The sequence below is a fragment of the Crinia signifera genome, chromosome 3 (assembly GCF_055691185.1).
Source record: "Crinia signifera chromosome 3, ASM5569118v1, whole genome shotgun sequence".
In the NCBI taxonomy this organism is placed as follows: domain Eukaryota; kingdom Metazoa; phylum Chordata; class Amphibia; order Anura; family Myobatrachidae; genus Crinia; species Crinia signifera.
The window spans coordinates 168,018,249-168,039,244 of record NC_139219.1 but is presented as its reverse complement, the minus strand read 5'-3'; the positions used below and the strand labels follow the sequence as shown (position 1 = coordinate 168,039,244).

Here is a 20,996-nt window from a genome sequence, read left to right as displayed (position 1 = left end):
GCTTGTGCTGCCTGTCGTCTCCCCCCCCCCCCACACACACACACACACACACACACATTCCAACACAGGATGGAGGCCTCCATCTCCATGCCTGCCGCCATCCCCCGGCGACTGCTGAAGGGGTTAAAAATAGCCATCAGGTGCAGCGAGCCCCTGCAGCATTGAATATGGTGACGAGGAGGGCTGGCAGTGATTGAGAGAACTCTTCTAGTTGTTTGCCTGAAAACTTTTTTTGGTGTGAATTTAATTGAATTGCCTGAAGCTAAACATCGGTCAGAAGGCGCGATAAACCACCTTTTTTTTCCTGAAAGCTTATTGGGCCAGTTGAATATTCTCTTTTATTTCGTTTACTCACATATTCTTTGTAGACTGTAATAAGCCCCATAAATCTGCAATAGATTGGGGCAATTCTTTATTCCCCAACATTGGGGAAATCTAATATTTTGTATTCCAGGGTTTTTGACGTGCAGATTTTCCTAATTTCCCAATGGTTTGCTGATAATCGATGGTCACCAATAGGTGTTAATGGTCATTGAAATGGGGAAATTCAGCATAGATGATCCACATAAATCATATTTATTTTCAGGTTGTTCACATTTCTACTATGAAATTGGCTTGCGAAGACTGCATTGATATGATTTACATTGCTTCCATGCTCCTGTTAAGTCCAGAGTTTTATTTTTTTTAGCAGGAAAGTATAGCAAGATACTTTTTAATTTGTCTGCTTTCTAAAATATACCAGTCATAGTATTATTGCTAGGTATTGCAACAACATGGTACAGCATACATGATTGTTGAAAAAGTACTTCATTTAAAACTATGCCATTTTATTCACCAGGCTATGCACTAGATCCATCCTTAAATGTACAGGAACCTGCCACCAAATATATTGGCTCGGTGGATGATGCTGAAAAGAACAAAGGTAAGACGCTGTGCAGAACATACTGTGGAATTTTACAGGATATTTTTATTTCAGAGCTCCTGACACCACTCCTTCCATTTGGCCTCCACAACTGATTCATTACTGTAACATAACGGCCATATTGACTGCTAACCAGCACCACTTCAACTAAAGAGATCATGTTTTGAATGTGTAGGCCAACTGTGAATTGAAGACTAAACAGCATCCCAAAATAGAAACTAATATTAGGAAAAGTAAACCTAACATTATCCATGGGGAAATTAGTTCCACAATCTCTCCAGGTCCATTTTAAGCCCTGGATGCATGTAAGATCTCATAGGGGGTCATCCAGAAAGGTTGGAAATAGCAGTGATAGCTCTGTATTGTAATGCAGCAGGAGGCATATATTAGAGTAGACTAATCCTGCTGCAGTTGTGATTCAAGTTGAGTCCTATGACAGCGGTTCCCAACCTTTTTTCTCACGCATCCCTTAATTAGGCTTCTCCTTTATGAGTACCCCCACCTCTCCGTTTAAAATATCCACACAAGTGGAGTGGAAGTGAGCACTCTGTGTATCCTTATCAGTGTACTTATAATGGGGAGTAGCGGAGGAGTAGTGTGTGGTTAGGACCGTGGTTCCCAAACTTTTTTGAATCACAGCACCTCGGAGTATCTTTTTTTTTAAATATATCTATATATATATATATATATATATATATATATATATATCTATATAGATATAGATAGATATATATATATATCTATCCTTTGCTTTACATTTAGTACAGTGTGGTCATCTTTGTTATTCCTGTGGTGGTGTATAGCCATACTAACAAAATAGTGCGAAAGGAACGGAATTTCAATGTTGAACTACAGTTAAGATGTATGGTAATTTTTCATATATAATATTTTCGTTGTTACATGGCCATTATAGTAGGTCATCCCCTGTATTATATTCCTGTAAATGTTCAGTGGAACACTATATTCTTTTGCATGTCCCCATCACACATTTAGGATTAACTGTTTTTGAAACTGGTCAGAAGAAAAATGATAAAAGGAGAAAAGTGAAAGGATCTGATGCCTCCAATATAGATGGTTTCCTTGGCCCATGGGCAAAATATATTGATGAGAAAGATGTTGCCAAACCATCAGAGGTAAATATTTAGCAGGCATCTGGTAAACTGTTTGGGGGAAAACACAGGCAATCTGAAATAACATATTTTTTTTTTTTTGTAGGAAGAACAGAAGGAACTGGATGAGATAACTGCAAAGAGACAAAAGAGAGGCAAACCGGAGGAGGAGAAACCTGCAGATGAGAAGACCATACTGCATGGTATGTCATGTTCAATCTTTGGATTTATATTATTTATAAACAAAGATATTTGTCTAGACCATGTAGAAAGTGAGTTTGAGTAATTTGTTATTAATACGGTACTTCTGTTTTAAGCATCACTGTAGGAGCCTATTACACACCTAATGCATGTGATGCGTTATGTAATCTGTTTCATCCAGTATTATTGGAGTTTGTGTGAAACGCATCATATTAAAAGCAATGCCATATCGGGGGTGTAGGGTTTACATGCGGCTCCCTACCTCCTGACTTGCAGAGCGTTTGTGTCACCATGTGTCTCATTCTCCGGGTATACTTTAGAATTTCAAATGAGCACAGTCCTCTGAGTTGTGCAGGCATTTGTACAGGCATTGCTGTTAATGTAAATGAAGTGTAACATGTCACACTGTAAAACAATAAGAATGCACTTTTTTTCTCTTTAAGTTAAAGAAATGTATGACTACCAAGGCAGATCTTATCTTCACATTCCTCAAGATGTGGATGTCAATCTGCGCTCCACAGAATTGCCAGATAAATGTTATCTTCCCAAGAAACAGATTCATGTTTGGTCTGGGCACACAAAGGTAAGCCCAACATTCACACTCACTACATTATGATTTTTATTGTATTTCTTTTTTTGTATTCACTGTTTCAAATCCAAAAGGGTCACTAACAGAACTATTAATCACAGCTGCTGGATATACTCCAGTTACTTAGAGGATTATAGTGGCAGTTCCTTATAGTCATTACTATACAAGAAAGTCAGTCAGGAAAAATGTGAAAACTATAGATCTGGCAATCTTGCTCACACAGGGGTATATTTACTAAAAGGGTGATTTTAAGATCTATCTGAATCATAGGTTAAAAAAAACATTTGCTAAAATATTTTTTTTTATGGTAGTAAATGTGCATTTTAGCCTTTGAACACCAATTAGAGTTGTTGGTTTTTTTTTTTTATTTGTCCTGAGCCCAGTAGCTACAGTGTGGTCTACAGTGATACAGTTCTTACTGCATGTTGGAGGCAGTAAATACCTTATACTAGTGTATGGGGCACCTTTAGACCTGGGGTAGCCAACCCTAGTCCTCGAGAGCTACCAACAGTGCATGTTTTGCAGGTCTCCTCACAGAATCACAAGTGAGCTAATTAGCTCCATCTGTGTATCTTTTAAAATGTGTCAGTGAGTAATGAGTGCAGCTGTGCAGCAGCTAGGTTGTCTGGAAAATGTGAACTGTTGGTAGCTCTCGAGGGCTAGGGTTGGCTACCACTGCCTTAGACGCTTATTCTAAAGATCCGGGGTAGCCAACGCCAGTCCAACAGTTAATGTTTTCCATGTCTTTTCACAGAATCACAAGTGAAGTAATTAGCTCCACCTGTGGATCTTTTATAATGTCAGTGTGTAATGAGTGCACCAGCTAGGTGGTCTAGAATCCTATAGAAAAAGGGATATGGTATAGTTGGTCGACTCCTTATGGCCGACAGTTACTAGGTCAACACCTATAAATGGTCGACATTGACACAAGCAAACAGTTAACATTGACATGTTTTTTACGGATCTTTACGATACATCGTATGCAAAAGGACTGCATACAGTGTATTGTTTGCAGTCCTTCCACCTGGGAAGCTGCCAGGCTGTTCAGGGGAAATCGCATGCAGCTTCTCCCCTTGGGGAAGTGGCACACTAGTGTATTGGGGGCGTTTACACTATCTCTGCTATACCTCCATTCTGCCCAAATGCATGTTCTGAGTTTCAAGATATGTGGATGTATCTGCTCTGTTGTAACAGTCACCGTCCATACATGCATTTCAGTCAGAACCACAAAGTCTTTAGTTATTTTCTATATTTATGCTTTCTGTACTTTTTTACATATTTATTCTGCTTCTGTAATATGGTAGATTCGCTTGTTACTGTTTTCTTCCTTTTTATACTGAAATAGTATATCTGATGCTGCATATTTGATAATCAGGTGGTTGTAAATCTGCATTTAGCGTTTGATGCACCTTTTTAAGGTAAACTCTGCTTTTTTTCAGGGTGTCAGTGCTGTAAGATTATTTCCCCTCTCCGGCCATTTACTGCTGTCTAGTTCGATGGATTGCAAGATTAAGGTCAGTAATTGTGCAACGTTTCCAATTATACACCTCCAAATTGAAATCTTACTTGTCTGCATTGGCAGGTGGCCTTGCAAGCCCAGTTACTTTGAGACATTTATGGAAACTTTCTGGGTCTTGTATATCGCTTTTATGGTAAACAAGGCATGTGGCCTCTCACCAGATTGAGAACATCTGGCATACATACATGCATGTATTAAAAGAACTTGTGAAGTGTTTTTTAGTCAAACATTTTAATAGATGCTTTGAAACATGCTTTTTTATTATACATGTATAACCAGTCTGGCAAGCAGATCTTAGCTGTAACACAGGATATTTTGGAAAAGCTTCCTCAGTTTGGTTAATTTTAAAAGCTGACTAACTATTCTGTGAAAGCTGCAGAAATAAAACCTGCATTATATTTTGTCATCTCTTTACAGATCTGGGAAGTATACAATGAAAGAAGATGTTTGCGGTCATTTGTAGGTACAGTATACCTCTTCGGAACAGTAGAAATCAAATAATACATAATATCAAGTTCTATAATGGTTCTGCTCTTTTGGTTATGGCAACTAATCACTTTATTAATGGTTAAATGTTACTATCTGCCCTTTCACCGGATGTTCTATGTTTATTCCTTGCTCATCCTATCCCTATCCTGTAAACATAGGACTATAATCAGCAAATTTATACAAGGTTCTTTAAAGTTATTTGTCTATTGTTACTGGCAAAAATAAGAACAATACTTGAGTTCTTGTTGACAAAATATTAAGTCATAATTATTTAAGACCTTATCGGTCTTGTTGAAAATAAGTCATTTCAATATTATAATTCAGTGCTTTGGAACGCCATTTGAGAGATGTTCTCTTCCTCCTTCCTGTTATTTAGGGCACAGTAAAGCTGTTCGTGACATCTGCTTCAATAATGTTGGAACTCAGTTCCTAAGTGCTGCCTATGATCGCTATCTGAAGTTATGGGACACAGAAACCGGTACTGTTGATACTTTGTAGACTGCATTTTCTCAGAGCTTTTTATTCAATTCACAGAGAGACTAAAACGGTGTTAATATTTGTTATTGCTATGTCTGTTTTGGAGTGCCAGAGTCTCCTTAGATGAGGAACATCTGGGTTTTTTTCACCAATTTACCCATATCTCTAGGAAAAAGAATTTCATAACCTAGTGCTATTGTCCTTTTCGCGAGCACTTCAGTAAGAAAGACAGCAATTGTTGTACAAACTGGATACATATGGAAACATTTTAGCGTTCATGGTCTTCATAAATCAACTCTTAATGTGGTTAAAGCAGCTGGTGATCTAGAACTAAATGTACTCGTCAGTAAAATGAAGACACTTCTGCGGTGACTAGACAAATCAGCCTGGGTCTCCGTGCTGTGCAGTATTCAGTGTTCAGTGTAGAAAGTGGTGTCTGTTTCCTCCAATGCATTTATTTTCTGATATGTCTCTCTTACCAGAGATTCTCGTGTTTGGCTTCCCTGAAAGTCCTCTTTATACATTGGACATTTATAAAAAAAAATAATAATGATGCAATATAGATGCTTAGCCCTGTACACAACTTCATTGTGAATGGGTTTTAACGTTATACTAAACTCAAGTGAGAATGGGATATTTATTTTGTTAATTTTGCTATTCAGTTAAAGCAGTGGTTGCTAACCTTGACACTCCAGCTGTTGTTGAACTACACATTCCAGCATGCCCTGCTACAGTTTTACTATTTGGGCATGCTGGGATGTGTAGTTCAACAACAGCTGGAGTGTCAAGGTTAGCCATCACTGAGTTGGAGGAAAGGAAATAAGACAGCAGGGTTTATTTACTAAGATGGGAGTTCTATTGAAGATGTGCTGTTACCCAAAGCAACCAATCACTCTACTTCTTTATTTAGCACCTTCTAGAAGATGATAATAGATATAATTTGATTGGTTTCCCATAGCGACAAGCAACATCCCATCTTCATTAGAACTCCCATCTTAGTAAATAAACCCCAGCTATTTCTATAGAAAATCGATTTCCCATCTGTATCCTCAGAAAAAGTAAGTGTCGATTTCTATAGAAATTGCTGGGGTCTATTTACAAAGATGGGAGTTCTATTGAAGATGGGATGTTGCTTGTCACTATGGGAAACCAATCAAATTATATCTATCTTCTAGAAGTAGATTCTGATTGGTTGCTTTGGGTAACAGCACATCTTCAATAGAACTCCTATCTTGGTAAATAAACCCCAGCAATTTCTACAGAAATCAACGCTTGTGTATCCCCAGAAAAAAGTATTTTTTATAGTGTTTTTTTTTTTTTTTTTTAAGGAAAACTCACTGGGACTGGTACCTCTCATGAGGACTAACTAAGCAATTGGAAGTTTCCAATTAGCTTAATTAGTCAGTAATATGTGGCATGTATTTGGTGGCATTTAACATCTACAGTTATTTCAAATAATATGCTGTAATACCCCAGTTGTCCCAGTACACAGACTCTTAGCTTATTTAAAAGCTTCATTTTTCAGTCTATGCGCAATGCTTTTATTATAATGTTTTATAGGTCTTGCTGGTGACCCCAATGTATGTGTGCTTTAAATTGTCCTGTTTATTTAGTAACCTCTTGTTTCTCATCCTGTAGGCCAGTGCATTTCCAGGTTTACAAACCGAAAAGTACCATACTGTGTTAAATTCAATCCTGACGAAGATAAGCAGAATTTGTTTGTTGCGGGCATGTCTGATAAAAAAATAGTACAGGTGAGTCCTAAAGCATATGAAATTACAGGACGGTATTAATGCATGTCATTCAAGGTGTAAAAATTTAGTTTAAGCTGTACAGTAACTCCTACAATCAGTTGCTGTAGAAGGTAGACTTGTGGACATATCTTTCATCTATAGTACAGAGCTAAATCAGGATGGTGTGCAGCAGTTTAGTTTAAAAAGTCTTTCTGAGCCAATGAGTGGAGTTTGAAGCTATATGAATTTAAATCCGGTTTATGTAAGCCGCATGTACAAGTCTAATCTATGTAACCAGAAGATGTTGGTTACCTGTGCATGTTTAAAGCTTTGTTCATGCGTCTAATCTGTAGATTAAGTTTAATAGGAGAGCTAAATGAGCTAAATCTGAACGCCTAATGCTCATTACCTATGGTGGATGTTTATCATATATGAAATAGTCTATGCTTTTAGGTAAATTATGAAAACAAAAACTTAAACAGAGGCCTTGAATAATACGCTATAGTACCTTTTTATATGGATAATCTTGAAATGAATACAACTAAAGCATATCGTTTATTAGAAATTTGACAAACGTATTGTTAAGAAGTGGTAAAGATTAAAACCCTGTTCTCACTGCAGGCAAGTTCCCGGGTCTAGCATGTCGACCCGGGAATTTGCCTTTTAACACAGGATTTTTGGCAGTGTGAACGGGTCACATACCCGGATCTCAAAAACCCTTCTTTTTACCCGTGTCTGAGATCCAGGTATGCAGACACTGGTTGACCTATTCACTCTGCAGAAAAACCCGTGTTTAAAGGAAAATTCCCGGGTGGAACTTCTTCACCCGGGAATTTGCCTTGCAGTGAGAACGGGGGTCCAGCGCAGCAGTCCCCGGCATCTCAATGCCGGGGAAAAGCCGTGTATTTCTCACTAGCAGTGAGAACACGGCATTAGTTGAATAAAGCAGATGACTGGAAAAGTAAAGTAATACAGAGGTGGTACATACACTCCTGAAAGTTGGTAAGATAGTGAAAGGTTTTGGGTACACATGGTGACGACTTGGGGGCAAACCCACCATAGCGCCAACAGAGTGGCCAGTTTCAGGTAAAGTGTATATACACCAACCGATTGGCCACTCAATGTGTTGGTCAGGGCTTTAACTGGGTGGGCATTAAAATTTGCCTGACTGATATCCATCCCTGCTGCAAGTGTACGGCTTGTTGACTGACAGGCAGATCCCTAAATATATCGACCATTGGCTTTGATGCACAGCTAGCGAGATATGTCTGCAAACTGTGTCATTCGCAGACTAATTGAAAGTACCCACCTTCCAACCAGTTTGAGATCTCGCTCATTGTGTACAAAGCTTAAGAGCCTCCTTTTTAACTGCAAAAAATATTTGTGAGTGATAGATATGTCTGAATACAAAAAATTTAATTAGAATATATGTTCAACTAAATAGTTATCCAGTTATATGTAAAGTTTGTTCTGGGTTTCTCACAACGAGTGATGCATGTTAAATGTAAATGCTCAAACTGTTTATGAAGAGTATAAAACAGTTATGGCTTTAGCCAGTGCATGGCAATAAAACCACATCTAAAATGTGAATAGCCTAAAACATGTGCTCTTGGCAAGGCAGAACTCATCCTGATATATGTAAATCAGTGGGACTTCCATCTGGTCAATACTAGGACAGGAGTATATTTTATTCAGTCAATCAATGTCACCTGGGGAATATTTGATACAAAGTAGGAAAGTGGTATTTGCAGTATTCATCTAGACGCTGTAAGAAGCACCTCATAGCTATTGTCCATATCAATTGCTATTTGTTGTACTTTATATTTTCTTCATTTGTTTCACCAATATCTGGAGTATTGATAGAAATATTTACTCATATCACAAGTGCGGGTACTTGTACTTCCGGGTGCGGCGCTCACCAAACTATCTAAAATAAAGGAAATTAACTCTATGCCAACGTAGATAGTTCATACCCCTACTATCCACGTTGGCATAGAATTGATTTTAGATAGTGTGGCGAGCCACCGAGCCCGCAGCGTGGGCGAGCGAAGCGAGCCCCGCAAGGGGACTCAGACGCACGGCCGCTGCCGCCGTGAAACTAAACAAGTACCCAAGTGCGTTATAAAAATACTGTTTTGTGCAGTCAGGAGCGCAGTGCTGGCCAGTGTTAGAATATTGTTGTCCCGCTCCTGGGAGGATTATTTAAACGCTTATTACAGTGTGGTTTGCTGTGTGTGTGTGTCCTGTGTGATTCAGTCGCCACCTAATACCCCTTTTACATCAAAGCAATAACCTGGGCATTATGTTGGGTAGGGAAACCAGTGTAAAAGGGGTCAAACGCTGTGAAGCACCTGGGTTGGAGCCTGGGCCAAAATCTGGGTTTGTCACTGTTTTAGTGTAAAAGGGGAATACATTTCTTTATGTTGTGCTTTTGTAAGATGATTGGCAACACTTTACTAGGCTTAGAATATTGCTCTATTGGTGGTAGGTTTTTTTTTTTTTGTCTGGGGTGTATTTTTACTAAAGAGCAGATTTTCAACTTCTCAGGTTTACAGCTACTTGCCTACTCCATTTACAACTACAATAGCAGTAAATGCAAATGAAACCTAAGTCAAAACTTTGACAGATTTAAAAATCTGTGGTTTAATAAACCAACCCCCTGAAGTTAAGTCGCTGATAATGAAGCCCTTTATTTATGAGCACCGTTTGTATCATACTCCAAGTGCACTGATTTTGACCTTTGGATACAGCTAGAACAACATTTTTGCATTTCTGTTCTCTCACGTGTGACTACTATATAGCTGTGTGTGTGTGTGTGTGTTGCTTTACTTTACTAAAAATATCAAATTGACAATAACCAGCACAGGACTTATGGAAATGGACATAATCTCCTTAAAATTTTCCTGCTCTAATTAAATTCCTACATTTTATTTTTGTGTGCACTTTTACACTCCATGCTATTGGTCTACATTGTAACATGCACTTACAGAGTATCTGTATGTCGTATTGAGAATAGTTGTATGGGGACACATCTGTATGACACAATGTCTTCTGTACAGTACCTGACTATTTTTCAAACTTTCAGTGGGATATTCGAAGTGGTGAGATTGTCCAAGAGTATGACCGGCATCTGGGAGCTGTCAACACGATTACTTTTGTGGATGAGAACAGGCGTTTTGTAAGCACCTCGGATGATAAGAGCTTGAGAGTTTGGGAGTGGTAAGTCCTATGTATAATCACACTACTAGAATTAGGAAAGTGAAATGTACGGTGTTTTGGAAAATAATTCATTTTGTTTTAATTTGAAATAGACTGAACCCAAAGCATTGTGGGACACAATAACAATTCCAGATTTTTTCCACAACTTACTGTACAAAATAAATGAAAAATGCTTATAAACTTCCATTGTTTCATTAATATGATGACTCTGTGTGAGGTCCTACAGCAGAATAGAAGCTTGTAAAATAAAGTCCTAACTGAATTCTAAGCAAATTATAAATGGGCACAAATCTGAGGACATTGTTTATTTATGAACAGTTTGTTATATAATCCGTTGCCCTTTACAATAGGAGATGATATTTACAGACAGTCATATAAGGGCCCTGCTCACAAGCTTACAATCTATAGGTTGTGGTGTTGAACATTGCTCAGAGCTCCAGAAAGGGAAGAAACATGAATTTACAGCAATATAGATGATACACCCATATCCCTGGTGCGGATTAAAGGATAGACTGTGTCTAGGTGAAGTCAATAGATCAACACACACAAGGTCAAAGTGGAAAAGGTCGACACGTGAAATGCACACTTTACCATTACCAATATGAGTCCACGTTAATGTTCAAGCATGAAAACATGAACAGTTGTTTAAAACTCATGTCCACCTTTTCATGTGTTGCCTTTTGCTTGTGTTGATCTTTAGTCAATGTTTTGATGTCCACCTATTGGATGTCAACTTATACATTGCAGACCTATGGTCCCAGTCACCCTAACTCAGTTGATTGACGTGACGAGCCAACTGTTAGGTACTGCAAAGCCAACTCTGACCTTGAGCAAGCTCCAGTTCAAGATAATATACACAGATCAACAAACTCCTCATTCCATAGAAAGGTGTTTTTGAGCGGAGTGTAAGGAAGAAGCCCATATCGGTACTGGTACTCCTTTATATTAGATACAGCAGAAATGTGGGAGAAAACCTTCAGTCTCACACTGAAATGGAGCTTTTTGTGCTCTGCTATAACCTTACCAAATATACTATATTCTTTACCTTTTATTATGTGAACTTGATAATATTGTCCTTGAATTTACTGTTAATGTTTACTGTTCTTTAATATTGATAAATATGTTCATCTTTAATGCATGGATGAAGCTTTTAAATGAAAGCTCCAACCCTGTCCTTTTGATGGACTATTAAGCACATCCCATTTAAATCCCAGAGAAGATAAAGTAGTATATTTGCTTTCATAGCGCTGCTGTGATGCCATTATCACCTGATGGTAATTCATTCAATATTGTTTGCAGGGATATTCCTGTGGATTTCAAGTACATAGCAGAGCCAAGTATGCATTCAATGCCTGCTGTTACCTTGTCTCCTAATGGTGAGTAAAATGCCTCTGGAAACGTAATGCTCTACTAAATGTAAAAGTAAAAAGGCTGTGTGTGTGAAAATACCACTTTAATACATATCATGAAAATTTAATTAGTTTGATAACCATTTGTAAGGTGGCATTTGATATCGGTCCTGAAAAGCTTAACCTCGAAAAATCTTTTACGTGGGGCGTGGCCACGGTGGCGTGCACGTGAGGGATGATGTCTTGGCTCTCCGGCGTTCCTATTACCAGCCGGTAATCTCACCCCTGCCTACCCCACTGATGTAGCAACATGAGCGGCATAAAGTAGACGGCACAACCCCTATCCCTCTCCGGCTGATACCTTGGACATAGTGGGCACGGGAGTGCGGGGCGGCTGGCGTCGTGTGTGTGGGAGACCGCATCACTGCCAGGCGCCTGAGTCTCCGCCGCATCCCTGTGTCAGGTGCCCCTGGAGCGTGCACGTGGTGACCGCGTCATCACCCGGCGCCTGAAGTCACCGCCGGGTCTCGGCGGGCAGCATGAGCCGCAAAGGAAGAAGGGAGCGATAAACTGCCTGCCTGCTGGGGGACGGAGTGAGCCGCTGGAGCTAGAAAAAAAAAAAACGCCACAAGCGCCGCAGGTGCACTCCACAGGTGCACTCCACAGGGCACTGAGAGGGGGAGCGGCTGGTCCTGTGTTGGGTCGACTGCAGCCAAGAACAAATTGCCTACAGAGAACAGCAGCATCTGCATGGCAGCAGCAGCAACAGACCCTGATAAGAAGTACCACAGCTTTACTACCCTCTGCCAATAAGTACAGTACTGGCCCTGGGGATATATGGAAGAATCCATGGACCGCAAGAGTGGAATGTGGAAAAGTCCGGGTAAGTCCACACACACTATCAAAAAGTGAATGTTTGGTGCTTGTGACATTGCTAAAAAGCGGGGCATTAGTCAGATCCTGATTAAGACACTGTTTGAGAGCGGGACAGTAGTCAAACATTGATGGATAATATCTGATAGCATCTGAGCAGATTGTGTCTGATGAAGACGTGCAGTCAATATACACCCTGTTAAAGTAGCACAGCCCTGCTGATTCTAAAAGAATTGGAAATAGTGTGTGTGGTGAAGATAAGTGTGTACACCTGGGGGAAGTACTGAAGGTGGCTGTAATCCTCTCTTGGAGCTCCGGGTTTATAGAAAGCTCCCTTGTTCACTGACTATAAACGCGACCCAGTGCGGTTGGAGTAAAGCCAGACATGAGGAAAATGACCCAGACGGCTGCACGGCTTGATAAATACACCCGTTCACAGGCACAGGGTCCAAATGGATCCCAGGAAAATACCCCACAGAGTACCCCTACAAAAACAAGTAGTGGCTCCCAACAACAAAAAGAGTTCACTCTATCACAGGTACTTGATGCCGTAAATACATGCGAATCCTGTTTGTCTGAACAGATAAATAAAGTACAGGCAGACCTCATGCTGCTTCGGGATGACGCACACAAAATTTGTGCAAGAATGACCAAAGTGGAAAATTGTGTCAGAGATTATGGACACGGTGGGTTCTATGCAAGCCCAGGTGGGGCATCTATCCGAGAAACTGACAGAGATGCGCACAAAAATATCGGACATGGAAGGAAGGATGCGCAGAAACAAGATTCGTTTTGTTGGTTTCGAGGAGAGGGTGGAGGGGTCCTCACCAGAAAAATTTATAGAGGACTGGCTTAAAAAGTGTCTGGGGAAATGAGGCCCTGTCACCCTTATTCTCGGTGGAAAGAGCCCATCGTGTTCCAACCAGACCGCCAATACCAGGGGGACCACCACGTACTTTGATTGTGAAAATTCTGCAATCCAAGGATCGGGACAATGTTTTAAGACTGACAAGAAATCTGGGAGACCTAACATATGATGGGAAAAAAATATCAGCCTTTCCCGACTTCTCTTATGATGATCAGAAGGAGAGGGCAGGGTACCGAGACATAAAAGCAAGGCTGCTAGACTTGAACATCAAATATTCCATGTTGTATACCGCAAAGTTGCGTGTGATATTTAACGATGAAACAAAATTCTTTATGACCCCAGAGGATGCAGCCTGTTGGATTGATAAAATCCGTCCGAGCAGAAAGCAACTGGCCAGTAAATAACTGTCAAACTGGATGTAATATATACAGTATATGTCCATTGCCTACCTTGAAAGAAATATGTAGTAGGGGTTGACAAATTGAGAGATCTAAAGAAATAGGTGCCCCAGTTTAGTATGGTAGATAATATAAGGAGCAGTGGGCCCGGTGGGGGAGGAAAAAAAAAAAAGGAAATAAATAAAAATGATAAGGGATAAATTAAACAGGGATGTCTGAGAGCTGGGCACGCCTTGAAAAGGGTGGCTGATAAGTAAATTGCCCCTAAGCAAATAGGGGTGTAGATTGGAAGGGGAGGTTCTTGAATAGGTATGCCTAGACGGGTAGGTTATACAGGGTGGGGGTGGAAGGGGGGGTATATGTGTTAAATGTTGTCTGTCTTTAAATGTGCATCCAGTTAAATATGAATGTGATAAGTTTATAATCCAAGATGGTGAGGGTACTCTCGTGCCCTGGTCATGAAACAATGTAAAAATTTAGATGTAGATGTAATTTGTCTTCAAGAGACTCATTTGTGCGATAATAAATTGATGGCTTTACGCCGCCCCTGGATTGGATGGTCGTTCCACTCACAATTTTCATCATCCTCTCGAGGAGTATCAATAATTATTAAGAAAAATGTACTGTTTCAATGTATAACATCTGTTACCAACACGAGTGGGCGATATATATTTTTGGATGGATATATTTACTCCAGTAGGTTTTCCATTTTAGCGGTTTATATTCCTCCCCCATTTTCCTACTATGTATTGAAAAAGGCCCTTCAATTTGTTGCATCACGTCCAGACAATCATGTTTTGTTTCTGGGCGACTTTAATGCAGTCATGAATCCTCTTCTTGACAGATGGAAAAAGGGTGAAGGGCCGGTTGGAAATAGGAGTGGGTTAGCTGATTTCATCTTAGAGATTGGATGGTGTGATGTATGGAGAGAGAGATATCCAAATGAGCAGCAATTTTCATGCTACTCCTCTTCGCATAGCACCTTTTCAAGGATCAACTTGATATTTTCCTCTAAAAGTCTGCTAAAATATATCTCTCATATTGAATATAAAGCAGGTGGAATCTCTGACCACTCTCCACTGCTGGTCCAAGTAGATTTAGATATAAGTCAAGGATTTAGATATTGGAGACTTCACCTTTCCTGGTTGACCCAGTTGGGTGATGTTGAGGAATTGGGGCCCAGTTGGATGGGTTTTTTGGGAGTAATATAAACTCGACTAAGTCTACTTGTGTCTGGGATACCTTCAAGGCATATTTGAGAGGGTTGTTAATTAAGAAGATATCGATAATGAAATCTAAGTATCGTGAAAAAGACCTTAGGTTAGAGTCCGAAATGAGAGCGCAAGAGCAGAAATACCTCCTCGATAGGGCAGAGTTAACAAGGATACAGTGGTTGGAGGCGCAACGAAATGGGTTGAGCACCTTCAAGTCATGACAGAATATCTGTTATTAAAGCAGTCACACCAGATCTATATGAATAGTGATAGATCCGGTAAATACCTGGCCTATTTATCTAAGGTAGAAAGTGCCCAAAAAATTAGTTAGTATCCGCTCAAGGACAGGAGAGCTGAAGACAAATACATCAAAAATAGCGGCAATATTTCTTGAACACTATAACGAGGTTTATCAATCCAGGGTCACTAAAGGTAGAGCGGAGATTGAGGAATACATGAATGGAATGGGTATACCTAAATTATCACAAGAAAGCTGTGATTTGTTGGATTCACCTATTACTCTCGAGGAGGTGCAGCTGGCAATTGGGGCCTTTCGATGGGCAAAGCTACTGGAATTAATGGTCTCCCAGAAGAAATCTATAAGCAATACAGTGGTGTAATTGCTCCCAGGCTGCTGCACTTTCTCCAGAGTATGGATTTAGAAGGGAGACTGACGGACTCCATGACGGAATCAATAATTACGGTTATACCCAAAGCTGATAAGGACCCCACATTGTAGACTCCTACAGGCCAATCTCCCTGATTACTGCCGATGCCAAAATTTTCGTAAAGATACTGGCGACTAGATTGGGCGGAGTAATCGGGAAGATAGTACATACCGATCAAACAGGATTTATGAAGGGGAATTCCACAGCTATTAACATACGCAGAGTCTTCACCTTTATGCAAACAGTGGATATTATGGGTAATAATTTTGTAATCGCGTCTTTTGACGCAAATAAGGCCTTTCATTCGGTGGAATGGATGTATTTGAGATGTGTTGTGCGTTCCTTATGTTTTGGCCCTGAGTTCACAAGATGGGTGTTCCTCCTGTATCAGAATCCAAGGGCTAGAATCCTAGTTAATGGATATATTATGAATTCTTTCCAATTGAATTGAGGCACTAGACAGGGGGTGCCCCCTCTCCTCTTCGCAATAGCAATTGAGCCAGTAGCTTGTAAATTAAGAGCGGCGATGGGAGAGAGTAGAGGTGAATTGGGGCACATGACCCATATGGTATCCCTGTATGCGGATGATCTCCTGGTGGGCTCTATAGAGTATGAAAGGGATTTACCATTAGCGGTGAACTGCATTGAGGAGTTTGGGTGATATTCCGGACTAGTGGTGAATCGGAATAAGTCACATTTGCTTGTAGCCCGAAGAGAGGGGAGCTGTGAATGTGATAACTATGAAGGTCTGTCCATGGTGGATAGGTTCAAATATTTTGGGGTCATGTTCTCTAAAGATCCCAATGAATTTGTAATAGATAATATTGACCCTTTAATAGCATGGTTAAAAATGAAATGTAAAAACTGGGCTAAACTCCCATTGACAATGCTTGGAAGGGTTAATCTAGTAAAAATGTAAATATTGCCGATATTTCTGTATGTACTTCAGCAGGCCCCTGCTTTTATCTCTAATGAGGTGTTCAATCGGATAAACAGTGTAATTTCCTCACTTATTTGGAAAAATAAAAACCCCCCGAGTTAAACTAGACACATTAACTAGAGAGCGGAGAAGAGGAGGGATGGCACTGCCCAACTTCAAAATTTATTACTATGCAGCACAACTTGCCCATCTGCGGGCATGGATTAGGATGGATGAGGCCTCGGTAGAACTGAAGGAGTTTATAAGAAGGGCAGCCCCAGGACTTACTCCAATCCAGGCAATATTAACGGCGGGAAATGGTAGAGGGGTTCCCCCTATGATAAAACAGGCAATGAAAATCTGGAGATGGATAAATAGGGAAATGGATTATGATGGGGTTGATCCCGAAACCCACATTTTCATTAGACCCATTGAAACAACTCAGTTTGCATCAAGGCTCCAGGGTCTGGAAGCAGTATAATATAAACTCCATTGGACAAATATATGAGGGTAATCTTATTAAATCCTTTGTTAAACTGTTGGAGGAATTCCATCTTCCACAGAGTATGTTCTACAGATTCTTACAAATGAGGAGTGTAGGAGCTTAGTCAATACAATAGAGATAATGTCCAACAGATTCTTGAATCCCCGGCTAAAAAATACCTAAGTAAATTGGGCACAGGGAAGGTGGTATCCAAATGTTATAGATTTATCATGGAAATGACTCAGTGCGAGGAAATGGAGGGGCTACTATTAAAATGGTCTAATGATATCCCGGACCTAACTTTAGAACAATGGAAGAGGGCATTGGCGTCTCAGAGTTCTGCCACTAACTCGAGTAGGATCCAACAGGTACATTTTAATATTACCCATCGGATATATCTGACTCCTGAAAGAATATGTATATTCTCCAAAAATAAATGCGGTCGATGTCCCAAATGTAGGGAGGGGAATAGTGGTCGACCGTGCAGTTTTTGGCACCTTCTTTGGAATTGTAGACAGGTGAAGGAATTCTGGTATGGAGTCGGGGAGGTCCTTAAAAATCTGGGAGTTCCTGCCCAGTGTTTACACCCCTTAGGCTTTATACTAGGGATATGGCCAGAAAACCAGATGTCATCAGTTCAGAGACAGTTAGCGACCAACTTATGCGCGATAGCCAAACTTATAACTGCCCGCTCATGGATGGCGCATAAAGGGCCTGGTATTAAAGAGTGGATAAATGTGGTTAATTGCACTATGGAGCACGAAAAACACATCTTTATTTTAAGAAGGCAAGGTACTAAATTTTATGATATTTGGGGGGAATGGTACTATTCTCAGTATCACACGATAAAGTAAGGCTATAAGCACTAACGGTGAATGTAACGATGGATGAGGGGTACCCTCAAGGAAATAAGGGAAATATCCCTTACGGTTTGGGGGATAGCCTCAACACTAGAATACACATTAAATAATATTGCACTAATGAGTTAAATAATAGATAAATGTATTGAAAGGAATGGACGTGTGTGACGATAAATACCGACAGGTTGCACAAAAGAATATAGGAAGAATAACACGATAGATAGACCTTATAGGTCTTAATAGATTGTAAAAGGGGATATGTATGTCATTAAATAAAGTAAATTAGTAGGTCAAGAATAATGTGACAGATAGATCTCACACATATCACTAGAATGTAAAAGCGCGTATGGATACACTATGCACTAAATAAAGTAAATTAGGTAGGCTAAGGCAACTAGGCTGTTGGATACTGGGCAAAATGAGTCTGTTTAGGATAGACAACTGATGGGAAAAATGGATGAATATCCTATAGAACCTAAAAGGGTACCATGCACCTTATCCACGTTAAACAATGAACTTAAGAAAACGACCAAGGAGAAAGATGTCTGGATGCTTTTAATAAGTCTAGTTTGTAATTTTCAACTGTAAATATTAAGATGAAGAATTGTTAAGGTATATGTTGATCTTTGTCTTTTGTATATGTTATAAATACCAATAAAGATAAAAAAAAAGAAAGAAAAGCTTAACCTCAATTATTATTTTCTTCCATTTTTTTTTTTTTTTCCTTTTTGGTTTTCTCAATCTTTTTTTATTTGAGTTTGGGTAGAATTTCATGAAAATACAAGGTGGGATAGTCATATTTTGTCATCCTTCCTTGGGTCTCCGCATTGCTCCTTCTCTCCCAACACAATCTAGTGGTATCTTGATGACAGAAGAAGGTTTAAATCCAGCATGTCCAACCTGCGGCCCTCCAGCTATTGTGAAACTGCACATCCCAGCATGCCTTGACATAGTTTTAGCATTCCCTAATAGCAAAACTATGGCAAGGCATGTTGGGATGTGTAGTTTCATAACATCTGAAGGGCCACAGGTTGTACATGCTTGGTTTAAATAGATTTTCTCCACCATAAAATATTTGATGCTATATTATTTAGTGGCATGTTTACATTTATTAACTATTTTCCATATTTATTCCCAGGTAAATGGTTGGCGTGTCAGTCAATGGATAATCAAATATTAATATTTGGTGCACAAAACCGATTCAGATTGAATAAAAAGAAGATTTTCAAGGGTCATATGGTGGCAGGCTATGCTTGTCAAGTTGACTTTTCACCAGACATGAGGTGAGCGTAATATATAAGATCAGGCGTGGTGGAACATAATGGGGGAAGAGAATGACAGATAATTTAGGGTTTTACAATTTAACAATATACTAGTAGGATAATTGGCACCCAACAAAATTACCCGTAGTGTGAATATGTGTGCATGTACATATGGTAGGAAATATAGATTGTATGCTCCACTGGGGGAAGGACTAATGTGAGTGGCCAAATATTATCTGTGAAGTTGAGCGGAATATGTGTGCGATATATAAATAAAATGGTAATAAATCTGATAATGACAAATCATATTTTGTTAGGTCACAGGATTTTTTTTTTTTTAGATATTGGCCAATGATAACATATAGGGCCAGATGCACCAAGCTTTAAAACCCAGCCCCTTTAACATGGCAGTTAGGAGCTGGTTGGCTGTTTGTTAGTTTACAACAGGACTCTTTGCTATTTGTTAGTAATGCTGTCAGATTGCAGCAAATGGTGCATTTTCTGAGGCGTAACCACCAAAGACCAAATGGATTAAGTAGCGGTTTGCCGGTTAAATATGATGTTCAAAGTCGAGAAGTTTATGGTGTTATTATTTTCCAGTTATGTCGTGTCCGGTGATGCTGATGGGAAGCTGAACATCTGGGACTGGAAAACAACGAAATTGTACAGTAGGCTGAAGGCTCACGATAAAGTTTGTATAGGCGCCGTGTGGCATCCACATGAAACATCTAAAGTGATAACCTGTGGATGGGATGGCCTCATTAAACTGTGGGACTAAAAGCTGAAGCCCAAGTGCCTTTTCTGGACAAAGAGAAGCCATTCTATTTAATGGATAATGAACCTTTGTGGCCATTCTCATGACTGCAGCGTACACTGGGAGAATCCCTGTAACAATCAGACTGCCATTCAAACTGAAAGCACATAATGACATGGATTTAAGGATGACCTATGGTGTTTTTCATGTTTCATCTCAGAAAGCACCAGTATGTAGACAGCTGCCCATGCTATTAAATATCACAAATCATCTATTTATGTTCTTATGGGTATTTGGGATGTCTTTTGACTGTTGTATATTTATGAATTTTTTTTTTTTTTTTTAAATCACCAGAATCTGGGCACTGTATATTTTCAAAGTATTGACTAAACAAATCTTTTCAATGCCTTGTGTGTTGTGGGTCCACCTGTAATTGCGTTCAAATGTACCTTCATCGGCAGGATCCTATTTTATGGGGGTCTGTTCTTCATATGGATGTGTGTATATTAAAGCTGGAACAAAGTGTCCCCAGATTTGGTCAGAACAGCCTTTTGTGTACAGAAACCTTTTTTTTTATAAGTCAAAATAAAAATTTTAAATTGCTATTTTAAACTGTATTCAGTCCTGTATTTTGGTTTTATATGCCTTTACAATTCACTACCACATGGGATTATATAAAGAGTAATGCTGGGTACACACTGGTCAGTATATCATCCACTCTGTATCATTTGCGTATGTGGTGGATGTGTTACACAATATGTCTGAAAGACCTCATTCACAGATCTATCATGTTGGCCCTGTAGCAGTCAATGCATATACACATCTGGCCTTTTGTACAGTTGACTCACCGACTGCTCCTACACTTGATGCAGTGATAGCCGGTGCTGATTCAGACACTTGCCCAGTTGTGATGTCAGTGAAGATGCATTAAGTTGATGATCTGTAAGCCTGTATGCTTACCAGAATTTGTACCTTGGTTGGTGGATAAGGCGGTCTGCAGACAGGTCAGATAAGTATGTACCCGGCCTGTGATGTGTTACATACATACATTTATTTGATGGGGGGTCTATGTTTTCATTCTCTAATTGA

The 20,996-nt window shown here is 39.7% G+C and overlaps 1 protein-coding gene across 1 annotated transcript in view; it reads left to right on the top strand.

Moving 5' to 3' along the window:
• CDC40 (cell division cycle 40) overlaps positions 1-20,519 on the top strand; it is a 51,068-nt gene extending 30,549 nt beyond the window's left edge. The window contains exons 4-15 of the mRNA XM_083176905.1: positions 839-922; positions 1,916-2,055; positions 2,138-2,234; positions 2,676-2,815; positions 4,261-4,335; positions 4,758-4,803; positions 5,206-5,307; positions 6,945-7,060; positions 10,125-10,258; positions 11,558-11,634; positions 19,030-19,174; positions 19,754-20,519. Coding sequence (XP_083033031.1) covers positions 839-922; positions 1,916-2,055; positions 2,138-2,234; positions 2,676-2,815; positions 4,261-4,335; positions 4,758-4,803; positions 5,206-5,307; positions 6,945-7,060; positions 10,125-10,258; positions 11,558-11,634; positions 19,030-19,174; positions 19,754-19,931 — 1,334 coding nt within the window. The 3' untranslated portion in view covers positions 19,932-20,519. The remainder of the gene's footprint in view (positions 1-838; positions 923-1,915; positions 2,056-2,137; positions 2,235-2,675; positions 2,816-4,260; positions 4,336-4,757; positions 4,804-5,205; positions 5,308-6,944; positions 7,061-10,124; positions 10,259-11,557; positions 11,635-19,029; positions 19,175-19,753) is intronic.
• Positions 20,520-20,996: the final 477 nt, after the last annotated feature.